This window comes from Catharus ustulatus, chromosome 7, assembly GCF_009819885.2.
Source record: "Catharus ustulatus isolate bCatUst1 chromosome 7, bCatUst1.pri.v2, whole genome shotgun sequence".
Lineage (NCBI taxonomy): Eukaryota > Metazoa > Chordata > Aves > Passeriformes > Turdidae > Catharus > Catharus ustulatus.
In genome coordinates this window covers 23,412,267-23,431,690 of record NC_046227.1, presented here as the reverse complement: position 1 = coordinate 23,431,690, position 19,424 = coordinate 23,412,267, and the positions used below count along the sequence as shown (strand labels likewise).

General features: G+C 62.9%; 5 protein-coding genes across 6 annotated transcripts; 3 read left to right on the top strand and 2 right to left on the bottom strand.

Moving 5' to 3' along the window:
• Positions 1–160: 160 nt before the first annotated feature.
• On the bottom strand, positions 161–4,689 carry LOC116999091 (angio associated migratory cell protein). Its single transcript, XM_033065424.2, has 11 exons — positions 4,555–4,689; positions 4,122–4,274; positions 3,606–3,725; positions 3,334–3,473; positions 3,105–3,249; positions 2,876–2,959; positions 2,494–2,609; positions 1,640–1,743; positions 1,082–1,172; positions 659–813; positions 161–425 (listed from the first exon to the last, which is right to left on the bottom strand). Exons 1-11 carry the CDS (start codon positions 4,640–4,642, stop codon positions 350–352), a joined length of 1,272 nt encoding a protein of 423 aa, XP_032921315.1. The 5' UTR covers positions 4,643–4,689; the 3' UTR covers positions 161–349.
• Positions 4,690–4,830: 141 nt separating this feature from the next.
• LOC122149414 lies at positions 4,831–6,054 on the top strand. The gene is made up of 3 exons (XM_042779470.1): positions 4,831–4,940; positions 5,330–5,543; positions 5,730–6,054. Exons 1-3 carry the CDS (start codon positions 4,913–4,915, stop codon positions 5,887–5,889), a joined length of 402 nt encoding a protein of 133 aa, XP_042635404.1. The 5' UTR covers positions 4,831–4,912; the 3' UTR covers positions 5,890–6,054.
• Positions 6,055–6,304: 250 nt separating this feature from the next.
• On the bottom strand, positions 6,305–12,243 carry TMBIM1 (transmembrane BAX inhibitor motif containing 1). Its single transcript, XM_033065428.1, has 12 exons — positions 12,139–12,243; positions 8,922–9,166; positions 8,736–8,818; positions 8,603–8,667; positions 8,422–8,475; positions 8,263–8,313; positions 8,065–8,104; positions 7,892–7,929; positions 7,595–7,682; positions 7,383–7,478; positions 7,060–7,113; positions 6,305–6,962 (listed from the first exon to the last, which is right to left on the bottom strand). The coding sequence occupies exons 2-12, from the start codon at positions 9,136–9,138 to the stop codon at positions 6,819–6,821; spliced, it is 930 nt and encodes a 309-aa protein (XP_032921319.1). The 5' UTR covers positions 9,139–9,166; positions 12,139–12,243; the 3' UTR covers positions 6,305–6,818.
• A 418-nt stretch (positions 12,244–12,661) lies between these two features.
• Positions 12,662–16,623, top strand: LOC116999092 (probable hydrolase PNKD). 2 transcript variants are annotated; one of them, XM_033065426.2, is made up of 9 exons: positions 12,662–12,737; positions 13,716–13,831; positions 14,035–14,147; positions 14,515–14,573; positions 14,714–14,806; positions 15,033–15,196; positions 15,312–15,398; positions 15,507–15,622; positions 15,814–16,623. In XM_033065426.2, exons 1-9 carry the CDS (start codon positions 12,703–12,705, stop codon positions 15,985–15,987), a joined length of 957 nt encoding a protein of 318 aa, XP_032921317.1. In that variant the 5' UTR covers positions 12,662–12,702; the 3' UTR covers positions 15,988–16,623. The 2 variants fall into 2 exon arrangements, with proteins under 2 accessions (XP_032921317.1, XP_032921316.1); XM_033065425.2 differs by lacking the exon at positions 12,662–12,737 and adding an exon at positions 12,758–13,039.
• Positions 16,624–16,820: 197 nt separating this feature from the next.
• Positions 16,821–19,415, top strand: LOC116999065 (ciliogenesis associated TTC17 interacting protein). Its single transcript, XM_033065392.1, has 9 exons — positions 16,821–16,946; positions 17,201–17,413; positions 17,532–17,587; positions 17,901–17,987; positions 18,113–18,283; positions 18,462–18,586; positions 18,687–18,763; positions 18,858–18,946; positions 19,169–19,415. Exons 1-9 carry the CDS (start codon positions 16,910–16,912, stop codon positions 19,397–19,399), a joined length of 1,086 nt encoding a protein of 361 aa, XP_032921283.1. The 5' UTR covers positions 16,821–16,909; the 3' UTR covers positions 19,400–19,415.
• The last annotated feature ends 9 nt before the right edge of the window (positions 19,416–19,424 follow it).

Here is a 19,424-nt window from a genome sequence, read left to right as displayed (position 1 = left end):
TCCTATCCTGACCCACTCATTGCCTCTAACAGGGAGAGCTAGAATGGGAGTCTCTGCCACTGATCCTCAGGCCATGGTTGGATGCCAGGGAGATCCCTGAGGAGGGAGCACAGCTCCCCAGATCCTCTTCCCCCCAACAAGCAGAGTAGATGGCATCCAGTTAAGTGAAATAATTTATATAATTAAAGACATCTTCATACAAAACCCCTGGCTTGGCCCCTAGATGGTGAGGGCAAAGCAGGACAGGCTGGAAAAATTACAAAGCACGCAGTGGAGAAGGGCGGTGAAACCATGTCCCTCATCCCTCAAGGCGCAGGGCAGCGCCAGGACACCATCCCTTGACACAGTTCTAGCGATCCGGGCGCTGGACGCAGAACACTTTGGCTTGGTGGTCGCCAGAGGTGGTCACCACAATGGAGGCATCCCTGCAGGGAGACAGGGCTCAGAGGTGGGGCTGGGGGCTTCCAGTATCCCTGACCATCACCCCCAGCCCAGCTCTGAAGTGCTGCACTACCTCTTGAGGCCCCCAAGTCTCAGTATGGACCTATGGCCCAAGGTTTGTCCCCCACCTTGGGACCAAACCACAAGGGCAGTCAAAGAGGAGCCATCGCTGCTCCCTCCACCCAGCAGGGAAGGGGAGTAGGGGTTGCCTGCTCACTTGTTGACAGCGAAGTCGAGGATTTCAGCAGAGTGCCCTCTGTACTCGCTGATCATCTTCCCCGAGCGGGCGTCCCAGAGGCGCACGGCCCCGTCCAGGCTGCAGGTGTACACCACGGCCGAGCTCTCCTCCCACAGCAGCTGCACAATTCCCGACTGGGACAGGGGAGACCACAGTGGGGACCTCCAGCAATCTTAGCGCCCTTTCATGTACACCCACCCCCTCATGGTGTCTGCCATCCCCACAGGAGAACCAGACCCAAGGGCCAAGCACATCTGCTGTGCAGAGACTGTGGCTGCCCTTTGGGGAAGCCCAAGGCTAAGGGAGAAGTACAAATTGGGAACTGGCCCCTGGGCTCTGAGGGAGATCTCCAAAAGGCCCAAAGCCCACCTCCCAGGCCTAGGGAAGGGGGGAGGGCAGTACCTCATGTTGACACTTATGCCTTAGGCTCTGTGTGGAGAGGTCGTAAATAGCCAGTGTGCCGTCAAGGTAGCCCACAGCAGCCAGTGGCATCCTACAGACAGGGGAATAGGCATTACATGGGAAATGGGGAAGCAGGGATGGAAGCACATAAAGGCTCCTGGTAAAAGGCAAACCCTATGCTGAAGGATGCAATGTATGTAGAACAACCTGATGGCTGGAGCCATTAAACACCCTGCTTGGGAAACCCAACATTACAGCAAGTCAGCAATCAACCCATGGTTTGTGAAGATGACCATGTCCTGGCAGGAAAACAGCTGTCTGGAGAGTATCCCAGTCAAGCAGTGGTCCATCAGGCTAGCCCAGAATCCCAACAGTTGTAGGCCAGGCTGAGCAGCTGGTTCCCTTGGCCTCACACCAAAGTGATCTGGGATCTCCACACCCAGCCGGGGAGGATGGAGGCAAGAGAAATGCAGCAGATTGAGCGCAAAGGATGCAAATGGATTTGTATGACAAGCCCTGTAAGATCTAGCACTGAAGAGGGGCTGTCCCATCACTCACACATTACAGAAGCCCAGCGACTCCACTGAGTTGGACTCTGCCTCCTCGCCCTCACTGATGGGTGCCTTGGGGGTCACGCTCTCCATCTTGAACACGCACACCACCTGGGTAGAGGGAGGGTGACTATACCCTGAGGGAAGGAGACCCAGATGCACAGGGCTCCCGTCCGTACTCGACACCGAGCCTGCACCCTCATTAAAACAAGGCGCGGCCCCAAATCCTCAGCTCCTGGGAGCAAACGAGAGAACTTCCTTCCAGGAGCCGGGCGGGACCACCCAGCCCGCGCTCCACCCGCAGCGCGACCGCGCCGCCTGCCGGCTGCCGATGGCCGCACACTGGCCCTGGATTTGGGGAGTCCCCAGTGCTCCTGGCTCTGCCCTCGGCCCAGGAGAGGGGATCTGGGGGTTCCCAGTGCTCCTGGCTTTGCCCTCGGCCCAGGAGAGGGGTCTGGGGGTTCCCAGTGCTCCTGGCTCTGCCCCTGGCCCAGGACAGGGGATCTGGGGGGGCCCCAGTGCTCCTGGTTCTGCCCCTGGCCCAGGACAGGAGGTCTGGGGGGGCCCCAGTGCTCCTGGCTCTGCCCCTGGCCCAGGACAGGGGATCTGGGGGAGGCCCCAGTGCTCCTGGCTCTGTCTCCAGCCCAGGACAGGGGGTCTGGTGGGTCCCCAGTGCTCCTGGCTCTGCCCCTGGCCCAGGACAGGAGGTCTGGGGGGGCCCCAGTGCTCCTGGCTCTGCTCCTGGCCCAGGACAGGGGGTCTGGGGGAGGCCCCAGTGCTTCTGGCTCTGTCTCCAGCCCAGGACAGGGGGTCTGGGGGGTCCTCAGCACTTGTGGCTCTGCCCTGCCCATGCAGACGCACCTTGCCCGTGGCGGAGTTGACCAGCTTGGCGTGACAGTCCACAGAGCCCGTCATGATCAAACTGCCATCCTGGTTGCTGGCCACACACGTCAAGGGGTCTTGATGGCCATCCTGGCCTGGGGAGTGAGCAGCAGAGATGAGCTTTATGTGTCCTCCCCACAGGGACCCAGTGAGCCTTAAAAGACACCATCGTGCAGCCTCAACCCTGCCCGGCTCTGCTAGCACCCCCGCAAGCAACAGCCACCAGTGGGGACAGAAAAACCCAGTGCCAGGCTCCCTCCTGTCCTCAGAGGATGCCTCCTCTCCACTCAGGCAATGGTCAGAGCCCACCAGAAGGGGCTGTTTGCCAACTGGGAGCAGCCCAGGTGAACCTCTTCCTTACCTTTCAGGACATGCAGCGAGGTTCCCTGCTTTAGGTCCCAGATGCGCAAGGTCCCATCCTCATACCCCACCACTGCTCGCTTCCCTGGGTGAGACAGAGATAGCAGATAGAAACAGGGCCCCCCTCATCCCCCCACTTCTCATTCAGCCCAGACTGGGAGAAGCAGGAGGGCAAATGGCCCATACAGAGCTGGTGACATTTCCCACTCCAGAGAGGCCCCATGCCTCACCATCAGGCAGGATCCTGCCACATGTGGCTGGGCATGCTGGACCCTGAAAGGTTTTGCAATCCCCACTGGGGATCTTCCACATCCAGGTGTTGCCATCAGCTGTACCAGCCAGAAGTACATGGGCTTGAGGGTGCCACTCCATCCACTGGGCAGAGAGAGGGACAGGCACCGTCACAGAAGTGCTGCCACTCCACTTGCTGGCTGGGGAGCTCCCCACAGCACCACTCACCTCCAAGTCCCCCACCTCGAAGGACCACACTTCTTCCTTGGCATCCACCCGCCACACTTTGATAAGCCCTGACATGTCACCTGTGGCCACGAACACAGAGTCGTGACTGAAGCCAGCACAGGTGACCGAGTCCTTGTGTCCTGAAAACGTGAGGGGACAGAGACTGCTCAGGCCAAGCTATGGAAGATGATCAGGAGCACAGCATCAGCTGGAGAAAAATGTGTCCAGATAGACACTGATGAGAGGGGACACAGCCATTCGCTGCACCTCACCTGAGCACTCAAACAGGAGCTCCCCATCACTCACACGCCACACGAAGGCTTTGTCATCCTCGCCGCCTGTCACTGCCAGTGTGTTGGTCTTGGGGTCAAGGCTCACACAGAAGACAGAGGCTTCACAAAACAGTAAAGAGAGGCTAAATGGCTATGGTGCTGATCCCGCCTCACCTGGCTTTCCCAGGAGATCCAAACCCCGTGCTGACATGGGATGTCAGCAAGCTGAACTCCCAACCCCGTCCAGTGGGAATCAGTTCCTCACGTGGGAGAGGAGCAGCACAGGCTGTCTGCTGAGCTTAGGGCCATCTGCCATGATGGGAGGCCCAAAGGGCTCTTCTGCCAGAGTATAAGGCAGAAACAAACCCAGGGCAGCTGAGTCCTGAAGGCTGTCCCAAGAAGGCTGAGGGACAGCAGCCTAGCAAGGCCCTGTGCACCCCTGGACTCTGGGGAAAGCCAAGATGACACCAGGTCCCGAGGGGGGTCCCAGCTGCTTCTGCCCGTGCCAGCACTCACCCGAATGGAGCGAGAACGTGACCTCACTGTCGTCCTGTGCCTCCATGCCGTCCTCCACCCCCTCGTCATCCTCCGACTCCCAAGCCTCGGCATCGGGCTCTTCTGCCCCCTCGTCCTCAAAGTCCACGTCCTCCATCTCCTCGGCCAGGTCATCTGCAGAGGGCGAAGGTCAGGGCGCGGCTCCGGCCTGCCCGGCTCAGCGGGACTGGGGGGTCCCGCGGGCCGGGGCAGCGGGGGGATGCGCGATGCCACCGCGGCCACGAGACCCAGAGCAGGGAAACCGCAGAGGAACGGGGCGCAGCGCGGGGAGAGGGGGGGATGCACCGGCCGGGCCTGGCGCTGGGGTGGGGCCGCGGCGCTCCCGGTGCCCCGGCGGGAGGCCGGAGCCCCCGCAGACCCTGCCCGGTGCGTGGCGCAGAGCACCCCGTCTCACCCGGCCCCGGCGGGCCCAGCTCCACCACCTCGATGATCTCCTCGTCGCCGTGCAGGTCCAGCGCCCCCGGGCCCTCCCCGGGCTCCATGCCGACCCACCCCGCCGCCGCCGCCGCCGCCGCCGCTTCCGCCGCGCGCCCCGCCCCGGTCAATCCCCTTCCGCCCCAGCCAACCACGGCCCGAGCCCGCGCGCGGATCCCGCCCTATCCGCCAGCAGGACGGGCCGGCCCCGCCCTGCGCGGTGCACTCTGGGAGATGTAGTTTTCTGCGCACACACCCTGCGGCGCCGCCCACCGCAAGTCCCCGTGTGGCGAGACTGCAGCTCCCAGCATGCAGCGGAGCCTCCGCACACCGGCACCATGGCGGCGGCGCGAGGCGGATTGCGGGGTAACGACGGGCGGCGGGCGGGTGGGCACGAGCAGGGGGCAACCCCGGGGCGGAGGAACCGGGACCGTTTCGCCACCACCCTCATGGCACGGCGTCGCGGAATTCGGTACACGGGCCCGAGACACACCCCTGCCCCGCCCCGCTGAGGAGAGGGCATAGGGCCACGCCCCCGCTGCGCTTGGTCACGCTTCGAGCGCCCCCTGGCGGAAGGGCAGGGGCCATGGCAGGGGAATGGGGATGGACAGGGAAAAGGGCAGGGATAAGGGCAGGGACAAAGGCAGGGGAAAGGGCAGGGAAAAGGGCAGGGACAGGAGCATCAGGCAGCCCGGGCTGGGCCCCCCACGCTCCACCCCATGGCTGCCCCCTCCCTAAAGATTCTCTCCCCGCAGGACTGCTGGTGGCAGCAAGACCTTCCGTGTGTCCTGCCAAGGCCTGGGGGCAGCCGGGCCCCCGGGGCACTCGGCTCTTTGGGCAGAGCTGCCACCGGCCAGCAGGACAACGGGCCAGTCAGGAGCCTGCCAACCGGGGGCTCCCCGAGGGCGTGGAGTACATCCCCACGCGCAAGAAGGGCAAGAACCCGATGAAGCCGGTGGGGGTGGCCTGGTGAGTGGCTCAGGGCGGGGGAGACAGTCGGCTCTGGGAGGCTGCGCTGCACTGTGTGCCCGGGGTGGAACAGGGGTCTGTGGTGCTGAGTGGGCACTGTCCATGCAGCCCCAACGTGGCACAGCACCCTTGTTTTCCTGCCCACTCTCTCCATCCTCCATCTCCTTGATGCTGGCTGTCCTGCAGGGCCATTGGATTGCCATCTGGCATCATCCTCTTCCTCCTGACCAAACGGCAAGTGGACAAAAACCGCCTTGAGCAGCTCAAAATCCGTCGAACAATGATGGAAGCCAACCAGGGCGAGTATGAGACGGAGCGGTACAGCAGGGTGGTCAGGGGGGCATAGCCAAGTTGCCCCCCACCCCAGGCTGTCACTGCGGCACTGCGGCGACTGGCCAAGGGGACACCAGCCCCATGGAACACATGACAGTGACATCTGCCCTGCCTGTCCAGACCATTAAGTGGTTGTGGAGCTGAACAGGGACAAATAAAGTGAAACAGCTCAGTGCCACTGTGGTTGCTCCCTCAATGCTCAGCCCTGGGCTCTGCCTGCCTCAGCAGTGGGGGCCCCAGCTGTTCTGCAGCCAGACTTCTACCCACAACAGCAGGGGCTACAGGCAGGGGAGGGAGGTCAGGCCTGGAGCAGTTTGACCTTGGTTCTGCCATCTCAAAGCAGTGTTTGTGCTGCACCAGGCTGCAGCTCCCACTGAGGCTACCCACAGGTTTTTTGAGGGAGTTGCCATACCAGTAGGACTAGGACAATCTGGAAAACTGAAGTGTTTTATTTAGCAAGTGCAACTTTGCCCACATCCGTGGCTGCAGGGCCTCTGCAATGTGAGCTCTGCCATGAAGGTCCAGCTGCCCCCTGCCCACAGCAGGCACAGCCACAGCTCGGGGAGGGGGCATGGCCAGCCCCATTTAAGGCACAGAGTGAATGACACCAACTGTTCTCTGCCAAAAATCACGACATGATCCCAGCAGCCACTGCCAGCTCCCTGAGCCCAGGCAGGGCTGTGACATTCCGCTGCCAGCCCAATGCCATTGGCACAGCCTTGGTAAGCGATGCCTAAGCCAGGCTAACCTGCCTAAAGGATGGCAGCCAGTCCCCCCCACTGCCCTCAAAGGCTTATTGGGGGATGATCGAGGGAAGCCCTATCCTTAGCAGCCTACAGGTAGGAATGCCAAAGCATTAAGAGTCACAGTAAGCGGACTATCCTGTACAAAGACCAGAGAGGGGTGAGGAGCAGCTGGAGAGGGACATGAGGGGTCCCAGGGCTAATCCCGGCCCACTATCTGCAGGATGAAGGTGAAGATGTAGATGATGTCAGTGTAGATGGTGAGGGCACCATAGACATACTCCTCAGGGCTCAGCGTGTTCTTCCTGTTCCCCAGCACGAGTTGGGTGTCATAGGCAAGGAACTGCAGGGACAGAGAGTGTCAGGCAAGGACCAAGGGGGAATTCCTCCCTCCCCAGTCACTGCCCAACACCCTCCGCCGGCTCCAGCTGTCAACTCACCAGTGTGAATGCGATGGCCCCGATGGCTGCGTACAGCATGTGGAGCCAGGGGACCTGTGCGGGAAGGGAACACGAGCAGGATGAGCCAGGGTGCTGGCAGGCAGCAGGCAAGGCAGGACAGGTCCTGCCCGCACCCAGCTCTTGAGCAGCTGCTGCCAATGCTGATGCACTCTCTCCCTGCAGGCCAGCTGCCTTCCAGGGCTGGTACCACACCCTGCTTCCCAGCAAAGGGGCCACCCAAACCCCCTGCCTGCATCAGCCCTGGGGATATCCAACCAGAAATACCCACGGCACTCCACAGCCCCTCTGTCCTCCCCACTCACATATTTGAAGGAGAGGACGATGGCAGTGATGATCCCGGTCACCATGACCACGATGCCCAGCACGCAGAATAGCCCTGGACACGATGTAAAATCAACCTGATGGGGATAGACACACACACATATATGTCACAGAAGAGCCCAGGCTGTCCCCACTGACCAGCTCCGCACACCTGGCCCACAGAGCGCAGAGCAGGGTGCATCCCTCTCCTTGCCTTGGTCTGGAAGCAGAAGATGGTCACAACAATGGCCACAATGGCAGTGATGAGCATGGCAATCAGGACAGCTTTCGTTTGGTACATGCTGCAGACAAAGAAAGTCACCTTACACTTCAGTATCCTCCTGCCAGTATCCTCCCCACAGCCCCAGTCCAGGACAGGAGCTCCATGGTCCCTGAGCCCAAGGGACTGGAGCATCCCCTGGCTCCTGGCAGCATCTCAGTTGAGCTGGCTGCATTGCAGAGGACAGGAGGGACCCCCAGATCCTATAACCGCAGGGTCCCCAGGGCGTACCTGGCAATCGTGCCTGTCATCAGCCCCATGGCCAGCGTCTGTGGGAGACAAGGGTGAGCTCAGTGGGCTGCCCACCTGCCCACATGTCCTCCCATCCCCCTCAGCCCACTCGGGGAGCTGGCGTGCCATGGGGGGAGCACCAGGACCCCTTGCACCAGGACCAGCCTACTCACAAAGATGCTCAGCAGGATAATATTCCAGGGGAAGCGTCTCCTGAGGACAAAACAGGAGAGAGGTAAGCTAGTGACAGTAACCATGTCATGTCCCCCTAGTCCCCATCAACCAGGGGGCAGCCCCAGGCAGGGACCTATCTTAATGTTCTCGAGACACCCATACCCACACACCCCACCCTGGAGGTCCTACAGACTCACCGGGGACCCTGGCAGCAGGCCAGCACCAGGTAGGTCACCAGGAACACAGCACTGCAAGGAGAGACAGCAGGTGTCAGCCCCACAACCCCTCACCAGGATCAGCCCCTGGGCTGGGAGGCTGTGGATGTGGGGGCATGAGCCAGCAGAGCCCCTACTCACTATGAGGCGTAGTAGATGGCAGCATTCCTGCGGACGAAGGAGTGGACAGGTTCACTGTGGGACAGGAGGGACAAGTGTGAGGGAGAGGAGACAGCACCTACTGTCCCCTCCGAACATCCCCCCAAGGAACTCAAGCTCCCCTCTTTCTCAAGACAAAGGTAAGGAGGAACCCTCTACTCACACAAAAGTGAATACAGAGATGATTCCCACTGTCACCAGGAGCTGCACGGAGATGATGGCATAGACCTGCAAGAGACGGGGGTCAGCACTTGGTGCCCCATCCTGACAGGTGCCCCTGGCCCCTCGGGACTCACCTTGCGGATGAAGGCGTGCCGGACTTTCCTATCGTCCCAGTCAACTGTTTGGAAGGGAGAGCCATCCCCAAGGCCGCTGTCACCTGTGATGGTGGACACCCCTCAGCACCAGGGTCAGCCATGCAGCCCCTCAGAGCACCCCTGTTTCTAGTGCCCTCCCCAAATAAACCAAGGTGCCCCACTTACCAAACCGCATAGGCATGGTGGGCATGGCCATGCCCGGATGAGGGTACCCCCCTGCTGCGGGGTACCCCCCTGGCTGTGAGTACCCCGGCCCCGCAGGGTATCCCCCAGGCTGCGGGTACCCCCCGGCATAGTGGGGGGGCTGGGGGTACCCCCCAGGGGGCGGCGGGTAGAGGGGGTTCTTGTCATCGTAGAGCGGGGGTGCGGTGGGCTGTGACATGCTGGCTCCCTGCGTCACCCAGGGGCACCTGGAGGGGAAGAAGACATGGGGCTTCAGCACAGGCTCCCCTCCCCAGGCAGGACCCGTTCTTGGTGAGTGGAGCACAGGTGTGGGGACAGAGGGGATCGTGCAGCCACAAAACCTCCCCCTCCCACTTTTATAGTGGCTCCTAATTAGTAAGGGCAAGTTGGCCTCAATGCCACCAGGTCAACAACAGACGAGGGATGTCCCCACAGTCCCTTGGCTGGGGCCACCCGCATTCCTGTGCCCTGAGTCCCCAGCACCTGCGTCAGTGGTCAGCCGCGGGCAGGGCACAGCCACGCGCTGACTCAGGCTGCATCGAGGACATGACCTTTTCAGAAGGGATCTGACCTGTCTGGGCTCTGAAGCCTACCCGGACATTGCCAAGGAGGAAGGAGCAGCACCCCTGGCTGGTCTGTGGCTCCTGGTAGCACTACACTGAGGACAAATGGCATCACCCTGCCAACTGCCCGGGGTGGTAACACAGGGTCTGATCCTCATCACAGTGACGCAGATCCCACTGCTCCCTCCATTTCGGGTGTGTGCTCCACCCAGGAGCCACACGCGTCACACAGGGCCTCCAGAAATCCTGAGTCCCCTCAGGTAGTTATAAGGGGAAGTGACACCCACATCACCTCTACAGGAGATGGACTCTTCCTGAGCGAGTGGAGCTGGGACGCCCCTGGGGCTGAGCTCCTCTCCTTGGCCACACCAGGCCCCCTCACAGAGCCCCCGGCAGCCGTGAGCAGGCAGCCCGGGCTCAGGGCCAGCTGGGCTTAGTCCCAGCAGGAGGAGGAGAAGGAAAGCAGGATCTCCCAAGGCCAGAAAAACAACAGCGCTGCCAGTATACAATGCCAGGCCTTTATCCACCTCCTACCCCCTCAGCACTGGCACCCCAGACCCCAGGAAGGTGCCAGGACCCCCCACAACCCTCCTGCCCACAGTGGTGACGTGATCTTGGGACCATCCCAGGGAAGGAAGCAGGATCTGATCCTAACCAGGACTAGGCTGGGAGGGGATTAGGCACTTCTTCCTGTGTGACATCAGTGCTTCCCAAGCCAGGCTGGACAGGCAACGATGCCGATGGCACACCCATGCCAGTCATGCCGGGCTGGAGGGAGCAATTCCGTGTCTGTCCCTCCATCCCTCCTGCCATCCAACTGTGCCAGCCACGGCACAACTGCCACAGTCATACTGCCCTTCATCATCACGATGACGACAGCACTAAAAATAAATAACCAGCATGGCAGTGACCACAGAGATAGGAAGTTCACTTTCTCTGAGTGGAAGTTCACTGTGCTTTCCCAGAAAGCACACAGCACCCCCTGGTACCAACTCATCTGAGGGGCCAGGGAAGGGTCCAAAATAGGACCCTGACCCTAGGAAAGCCTCTGTGATTGACACTCAAGTTACAGGGGGACCAGAGTTCCCAGGAGGGAACCCAGGTCTGGGGAAAGTGGGGTGTATCTGGCCAGAACAAGATCATCAGCAGGGACCTACCCTATGCCCATGACCAGCATCTTACAACTGCTGGAGCCCCTCCTGTTCCCTCCCCATTGGGGTAGCCTTGGGCATAGGGAAGAAACCAGCCTGACGGGTCCCAGCAGCTGCCACACCCAGGGAAGCAGGCAGCTGAACCCTCCTAGATCCATGGCACTGCACGGTTCCGAAACTGAGGTCACCAGTTAGATGGTAGATGGCAACCCACGGCCAGCTCAGTGGCCCTAGAACAACGTGGTCCCTGGGGACAGGGTGCTACTCTGCACTGGCACCGTGACTCAGCACAGATAAGGCATATCTGACAGGCACATGGGACACAGGCAACCATCACCCCTTTCACAATCCCATGGGTAGCACAGGGTTGTGACCCCACCATCCACCCTGGCATTCCTGCCAGGCTCAGATCCCTGCCACCAGCTCCACAGGTTCCCAGGGGCAACACAACCACCTTAGGGGGGCTCATGGTTTGGGATGGGGGACAGAGCTCCCTGAAAGATCCCACCAGTACAGCACGGGTCAGTATAACACACCCTAATATGGCACAGCACAGAGTGGCACAGCGTGTCACAGCCTGGCATGGCATAGCACAGCCTGGTACAGTACAACAGGACACAGCTGCCTCCTGCAGCACAGCACAGCACAGCACAGCAAAGCAAAGCACGACCCAACACAGCACAGTACAACTTGTCCCGGCCCGGCCCAGCCCAGCCCAGGCCAGCCCTGCTCAGCTCACACGAGCAGGTCAGCACGACCCACCCAGGCCGGGTGTCCCTGCTGCCCCACACCGCTCACACGACACAAGTTTGCTGGGGTTCAGCATCACCACTCCCACATCCCTGCCCCTCTGCAAGCTCTCTCCCGGGAGCGCAGACCTGGGACAGAGGTGTCCTCCAGTGCCCCAGCACCCCTACACTACCCAGTGCTGGTCGTCCCGCACTCCCATGGTGTCACCCCCACACCTTGCCAGGCACAAAACCGTGCCCACCCCTCCCGAGACACCCCACGGGGTCCGTGAGGACACCCTTCACAGCACAAGCGTCGCCGCCCTCCCACGAACCACCCCGCACCACGCCCCGATTCCCCGCCACCCTGTCTCGTGGGGTCCGGAAAACAACACCAGCGTCATGGAAGGACCCCGCGCGTAGCAGTCCTGTGCCCCCGCGTCCCTGCTCGCGGGACCGCGCTCCGTCCCCCTCCTCCGGACCCAAACCCGACGGTGACAGGGGACCGGGGCGTCGTAGCGCGTCCCCGCTGTTTAGCGACCGGCTGCCCACCCTCGCCCAGTCCCCGTCGGCCTCTGGGAGGCTCGGCAGAGAGCCGGGACAGCCCCTCGCCGGCTGCGGCACCGGAGGGCACTGGGTCAGGGGGGTGGGGGGACGAAGCGGGCGGAGGGGAGCCGAGAGACCGAGGGGGACCGCCGGGAGACCGCTGGGGGACTCGGGAACGGCGGGGGGCGCGGAGCGGGGCGGGCCACCCTACCTGCTGCGTGCTGCTCCGCCGGGCTGCGGCCGCGACCAGACGGGACGAGCCGGGACGGGTCGGACGGGGCGGGCAGACGGGGCGGGGGCAGCCACCGCCCACTGCGCCTCCCCGCGGCGGCTGCGCGCCCTGCACCGGGACGGCCGCTGACCGGGAGGGGGGTGCGCTCTCCCGCCTGTTGCTCCCCGGGACGGACCCCGCTGGCCCTCGCCCGTGCCCCCGGGACTTGTTTGCCGCCGGTTCTGACGTCACTGAGGGGACCCCCCCTTCCTCGCGCAGTGACGTCACGGGGGGACACCCCTCTCAGCGGCGGGGGGGAATCCCCTCCTCTCGCCGGGTGACGCGAGCGCTGAGCCGAGCGTGTGTCCCCCCCCGCTCCCGGTGCCGCGGCGACGGGGCCGGCAGGGGGCGCGGCGCGGCGGGCGCGTGACGCCGGTTGGCGGCATGGCCGCGGGGCCCGGCGGGGCGGCGGCGGCGGTGGCGGCGGCAGCGGCCGGGGCGCGCGGGCTCGGGGCCGCCTGCCTGCGCCTCCTCCGCCGCGCCCGCCGCGCCGCCGCCGCGCTCATGGCCTTCGCAGCCCCGCTGCTGTTCCGCCTGGGGTGAGTGAGCGAGCGAGAGAAAGAGCGAGCGGTCGGTGCTGCGGGACCCCCCGCAGGGAGGCGGCCGCGCCGCCCGCCTTTGTGCTGCCGCCGGGAGGGAGGGCCCACCATCCTTCCCTGCTTCTGCGGAGCCGCCCCGGGAGGAACCTGCGGCCGTGCCGGTTCGGAGAGACCGGGCTGGGGCTCAGCCCGCTCCGGCCGGGGCAGTGGGGGCGGGCGGTGTCAGCCCGGGGCCGGGGATGGGTGCCAGGGATGGATCCGCTACCGGCTCCCTGCGGACGGCGGTGCCGGTCACCGTTCCGGTGAGTCGGTGAAGAGGCGCCTTCTCTCGGGTGTCATCGCTGACCTGCCCCGGTGCCCCGGCCGTGGTCAGGCTACCCGCTGCTGGCAGGAGCCCCTGCTCCCCGGTTTCGGGCTCCCAGCGGCAGAGATGCAGGAGATCCCCCCCCACCACTGCAGGGATCGCTCCCGGTGTGCTCTGGGGTGTCCTCGGCCGGGAATGGACTTTGCAGCCTGGGACTTCACGTGTCCGTCATTGCGCCATTCTCCATCCCGTCCCAAGTCGCTGCTGTGCGAACTGGGAGGTCCCTTCGAGCCCCGCAGCATGTTGTCTTTTGCACCCCCGCATGCACGGAGGCATTTCTTGCCTCCCTTTTCCTCGGCCCATTCTCTTCCCTGATTCCCCAGACCATGGCAAGCTTGGGCATGGCCCCCCGGAGCATGGGGAAGAACAGCCCGCTCCTGGTGTGCACCTTGCAACAATGCACTCCAAGCAGCCGGAGGGTCCCTGCTCGGGAAACCAGTCCTGCCCTCGCTATGCATCTGGGGTGTGGTGCACACACCCCTAGCCCCACCGAATGAGAAAGTGGCCCCATATGTGTTCTCTGTGGGAGTGACAGGCTCAGCAGCAGCCCTCTTCGCAAGCGGGCTCCTTAGGGGAACTGGGGTTGCATGCCTAGGGGTGTCTGCATTCCCTAGGTACAACCTGTACGCCCGCACACGCCTGGGCTACCTCTTCTACCAGCGGCAGGTGAAGAAGGCTCGGGAGCGGTACCCGCACGGCCACTCCGTGCCCCAGCCCTACTGCTTCCCCGGTGAGTCCTGGCGAGCCCCTCCCACACCACGGCCCTGCAGTGTCCCCCAGCCCTGCCACTGGGGCGTGAGGAGGGGCTCCCATCACTGAATTGCCCGAAGCATGTTTAACTAAGAATTTGATGTAAGGTATGGGGAGTTTGGCCTGGACTCCCTCCTTTTCCAGCTGGGGGTTCATGCCCTGATTCTGTCTGTTCCCCCCTAGGGGTTAAAATCCTGCCCATTCCTGTGCTCTCCAACAACTACAGCTACCTGGTCATCGACACTGGCTCCAGCCAAGCGGCCGTCATCGACCCCTCTGATCCACTGGCTGTACAGGTGAGACCCCCACAAGCACTCTGACCTGGTGTTTGGCTGTCTCCAGGTGAGGGGGTGGCATGTCTCTGTATTTTGGGGTTAGAGGGGAGCAAATCTGCTCCTAATCTGCAGCCCTTAGTGCTCAAGGCAAGATTGGATGAGAGGGGAGCTGGGGGAGACAGGGGCTGACAGAGAGACAGCAGGAGAGGATACACTCTAACCTGCTTTTAGCCAGGCTGTCTAAATCTGAGGAGCCTAGGGAGGCTGCATGCAGGAAAACAAAACAGTAAGGCTGGACTTAATGCAGAGACCCGAGCTGGCTCGGTTTCTGGTACTTGGGTTCTGTGTCCCCCTAATCTCTCTGTCCATATTTCCTTCCTATTCCCAGGCTGCCGTTGAAGAAGAGGGGGTGATGCTGGAGGCCATATTCTGCACACACAAACACTGGTAAGGGACTAGAGGTGGCCCTGGAAGGGTTGGTAGCTGCTGTGAAGGTTGCCCCACCTGAGGCGACCCCCAGCCCTGCCCCATTTAGTGGCGGGAGTATGGGGGGCAACATTTAGGGTCTCTGAACTTTCTGTCTGCAGGGACCACAGCGGAGGGAATGCAACACTCTGCCAGAAGTACAACTCCTGCAAGGTGTATGGCAGTGCTCTCGATGCCATCCCACAGCTCACCAAGTAAGTCCTGCCCCCCCAGCACACCTGCAAATCTGGGGTGGGCTTCATTCCCAACCACCACTGTCTGTGGCACTCACCCACCAGTCCATCCCCCCAGTACCGTGTTGGGCAGAGACCTGGCATGCTCCTGACACCAGCGTGTGGGAAAGGTTGCCAGGGAAGGTGCACATTTTGAGGTGCTGGGGTTGGGGGAGCACCCTGACGGTGCCCCCTGTTCCCTGCACAGCCCACTTGCAGACAGGGAGAAGGTGAGCGTGGGCTGCCTGACCTTCGAGGCACTCGCCACACCAGGCCACACTGTGGGCCACATGGTGTATGTGCTGGATGGGGACCCCTTTGGCAGCCCCCCCTGCCTCTTCTCTGGGGACCTCCTCTTCCTTGCTGGCTGTGGTGAGTGCACCCAGCCCCAGACAGGGGTTGGGGTGTGGGGGGTTGTCCCATCCTGAGATGGGCTTAGGGGTACCCCCCAGGCTCCCCCATGACAGTTGGTTGTGTGGGGGTCCAGGTAGGCCATTTGAGGGCTCCCCTGAGACCATGCTCGCCTCCCTGGACCTGGCCATGAGCTTGGGTGAGGACACGCTACTGTGGCCAGGTGAGTGTCCCCAACAGCAGGGCAGAGCTGCTGGTGTCCCCCTTGTCCCCTCTGCCAAGGTGGAAAGCTGGGGGGGGGTGCTGCTAAGGGCTGCTGGGGGTTCCACAGGCCATGAATATGCACTGGAGTGCCTGAACTTCGCCAGCCTCATGGAGCCGGACAATTCCGCGCTGGAGCAGAAGCTGCAGTGGGCAGAGCAGCAACGCCAGGAGAAGAGGAGCACGGTGAGGCACGGGGGTCCCTGGGTGCAGCACCCACCACCACAACCCCTCGAGGGGTTCCCTTGGCAGGGATGCTGCACCCCAACACCCTCTTGCATAGTGGGTGCCACAGGGGCAGGGGGTACTGGGGGCATTCCCAGCTCCCTGCCAGGGGTGCTGCCTCCAGCAGGGGAGCTGAGCAGCTGCCCCCACAGTGCCCCTCCACACTGGGGGAAGAGCAGACCTACAACCCCTTCCTGCGGACCCACCGGCCGGAACTGCAGGAGGCACTGGGACTGTGGCAGGACAGGGGGGAGGACCTCGACACCTTTCGTGCCCGTGTCCTCAAGGAGGTGCGGAGGCGCAAGGACCTCTACCAGGCCACCTAGATCCTCTCCTACTCCTTGGATCTCCCCTTTCCACAGGGCGGGATGATGGTTGGGCACAGGGGGGCCAAGACTGTGTGGTTTGTTTTGCTGTGAATCTTCTTCCTGGGGTGCTGGGTTGAGGGTGGGGGAGGAGTGGACACCCCGTTAAGTGAGCACCCCATAAGTGAGCCCTGCCTTTGCTCCCTCGAACTTGGGGGTCACCAGCTGTCACGAAGAAGCACCTCAATCCCCTCTCAGGGGATCTGTAGCCCCCCACCTCACTGCTGGGGCTATAGGAATGGCACCAAGGGCTTTTCCTACAATCCTCCCCCACCCTCTTGTTTTCTTGTGAGTTTTCAATTTCCCCTCCACCCCCATCACTCAGCCCCCTCCCCTTAAGCCCCCAGTGTTGTGCATCTCCTTTGTGGGGGCTGGGATGGAGCCAGCAAGGGGAGGCGGGCTGGCAGTACTACCTCCAGGAAAGGGGCTCCTGTCCCGCACCCCATCCTTGAGCCAGAGCCCCCCCCCCCGTGCATACACGCACACACACTGGACGGGACCATAGGGTCACACTGCTGGGGTATGGGGGTGCTGCTTCCCTGGGGAGCGGAGCCACAATCGCCCCCACGCCCCAAATAAAAGACTGGATCGATTTTACACCTGTTTGTCCCTTTCTCTCCTCGGCGGGCGCGGCTCCTTTAAGGGGTGTGGCCAGGGCGTTGCCGGGGGGACGGGGACGCGTCGGGGGCACCGGGGCCGGTCCGGCAGGACGGGGACCCGGCGGTGGCGGGGCGCGACAGCGGCTGGGGGCTGCCCCGGAGGCGGGGGGGTGTCAGTGCCCCCCGCGTGGGGACGGTCCCGCGGTTCGGGGGAGCCACGGCACCCCCTCACCCGAGGGTCCGGCAGCAGCAGCCCCGCCGGGAGCCCGCAGGAGCCCCCGGCCATGGCGGGCACTGCTGCCGAGTTCCTGAGCCTCATCGGTGCGTGCACCGTGCCCGGTGCTCGGTGGGGGGACACGGGCAGCGGCAGCGGGGGGACGGACAGTGAGGGATTGAGAGGGACAAATGGTGAGGGGCTCGGGCCAGCCTGCAGGGAGGAAGTGGAGACAGGGCAGGGGCAGTGGGCAGGGGTGACACTCACTCCAGGAGGGAGGGACCAGAGTGACCATGTCCCCGCGGTCACTGTCCCTCAGTGCACTGTCCCTCTGTGTTGGGGTCACCGTCCCTCTGTGCAGGGCTGGAGGAGCTGGAGCGCTGCCTGTTCGCTGAGAGGCTGGCGGTGGTGGCCGCGGGGCCCCCACCAAGGGACGAGGCAAAGGGCCAGTGGTGGATGGCAGCCCAGTGGGCACCCTACCAGCGGGAAGATGAGCCAGTGCAGAGCTGCATCCTGGTGCAAACCAGGTTCCGAGGCGAGAAGGATGGTGTGCCTGTCTCCAGCACCCTCAAAGGTGAGCTTTGGGGGGTTTCTTCTTCCCCATGGCTGGAACATTCCTGTCCACCGGCCCCCAGGGCTGGGAATGGGGACAGTGCCAACGGGATTCGTTGAGTGTGGCTTTGCTCTGCCAGCCTATGTGACCTGGCAGCTGGAGACCCTGGAGCAGGAGGAGCAGGAGTGCCTGAAGGTGACTGATTCGGTGGTGGCATGTCCCCTTCCCTGTGTCCTACCCACTGCCCTGGGTGTGCCTTGCAGTGGTGCCCTCCTGGGGGCCGTGCCCCCTGCAAGGCTACTGTGAGTAGTCTGGTGTCCCTTGTCATGCTTAGACTTCCAGCTCTGCCCCACCAGTCTGGTCCCCATTCCCTCCTCTGGGTGGCAGCTGGGGTGGGGAGTTTCCCACAATGCATCTGGTGTGATACCCCGACTGACAATGGTGCCACCTCAGAGGAGGGGCTGCCCTGGCTCGACCCTCCACCCCGCGCCTCCCACCCCTTCTGCAGCTTAAACCACACCCCACACAGAAGGAGACCCACATTGTGAGCCACGAGCATGGGATGACTGTTTGGAAGACCCTGCTGGAGGGAGAGGTGAGGTTGAGGGCAGGGTCACATCCCGGAGGGGGCAGCACAGCTGTGCCCAGGCTCTGGGGGTGGCTGTCCCTGGGGATGCTGGAGCTGTGGCTGTCCCATGAGGTGGGCAGGTCTCTCTGCAGGCAGAGCAACAGTGCTACAGCTTCTCATACAGCCGGGCCAAGCTGCAGGGGGTGCTGCTGGAGGGTGCCAGCCTCCTGCTGCTGCGGGTGCTGGCACGCCGGCAGAAAACGCTCCCCGACCTTGTCTTCCCAACCATCAACACCGAGGGTGACCTCTGCACCTCCCGCTATGTGAGCCACCAGCCAGGGGGGTCCCTGGGATGGGGAGGGGTCTGGGTCAGGCTGGGGATGGCACCAGGGGGGATGTGGGAGTGGGCAGAGTGTGATTGACAGCATGGGGGGACACATGGGGATGGCACCTGGGGGCAGGGGTGACTCTGAGACGTGGCTGACCCCTGGCTGTTCCCAGTCTGCCCTGGGCATCCAGCGGCAGGCAGTGGGCTCGGCAGAGACAGAGGTGTTTGTGATCCAGCGAGAAGTGCACACCAGCACAGGCTCCTCCACTATCTGGCACAGCAGCTTTCTCCCTGATGGGTAAGGGCAGGGGTCTGGTCAGACACACCCCAGAGACACCCCAGCCCTCCCAGCCTGGTGGGACCCAGGATAGGCAGGTCAAGGGCTCTTCCCATCTCAGGCATTTGGCGCAGCTGATGGAGATTGGCTCCCCTGTGCTGATGATTCTACAGGATGAGTCCATCCTCAGCAAGTCAGGTACTGAGCAGGGGAGTCTTGTGCTCCCCAGGCAGCCTCTGCCTGCTGTCTGGAATTCAAGGGAGAACACACTGCCCTGCCTTTCTACTGCCAGGTAAGTTCGAACCCCAGCTTCCCTTCCCCAAAGAACACCTGGACTGGGAGGAGGACATCCAGCTCTTCTCCAGTTTTCTGGACAGGAAGGTAAGATAGGTGGACATGGGTACAAGGGGACATGGGGCTGTGCCAGTCTTCAGCAAGGTGTCCCCTGAAGGCTTTGAGGGGGCAGGCTGGCCAACATCCTTCCTCACACCTTCTGAAGTGTGGGAAAGAACCCAGGCTCCTGTCCCCCTCACCCTGGCACAGTACCCAGGGGGGAAATATGTGTTCATGCCCACCTCACTCACCCTCTCCACCCCACTGCAGGATGAGCTGCAACTATCCCATGCTGCCTACCTCCAGCAGCACCCCGAGGTCCGGGCGCTGCTATCTGACTTCCTCCGGGCATTGCTCTTCCAGCAGCCACATGACCCCATCTCCTTTGCTGCAGAATTCTTTGCCCACCAGCGGCCCTTTGGAACCCCCTTTGCCTCCCCTAGGGCTGCCAGCCCCCTTCCCAGCTCCTCACCTGGCCACCCTCCAGCTAATGGCAAATAAAGCAGCCAGCACTGCCTGTCCAGTC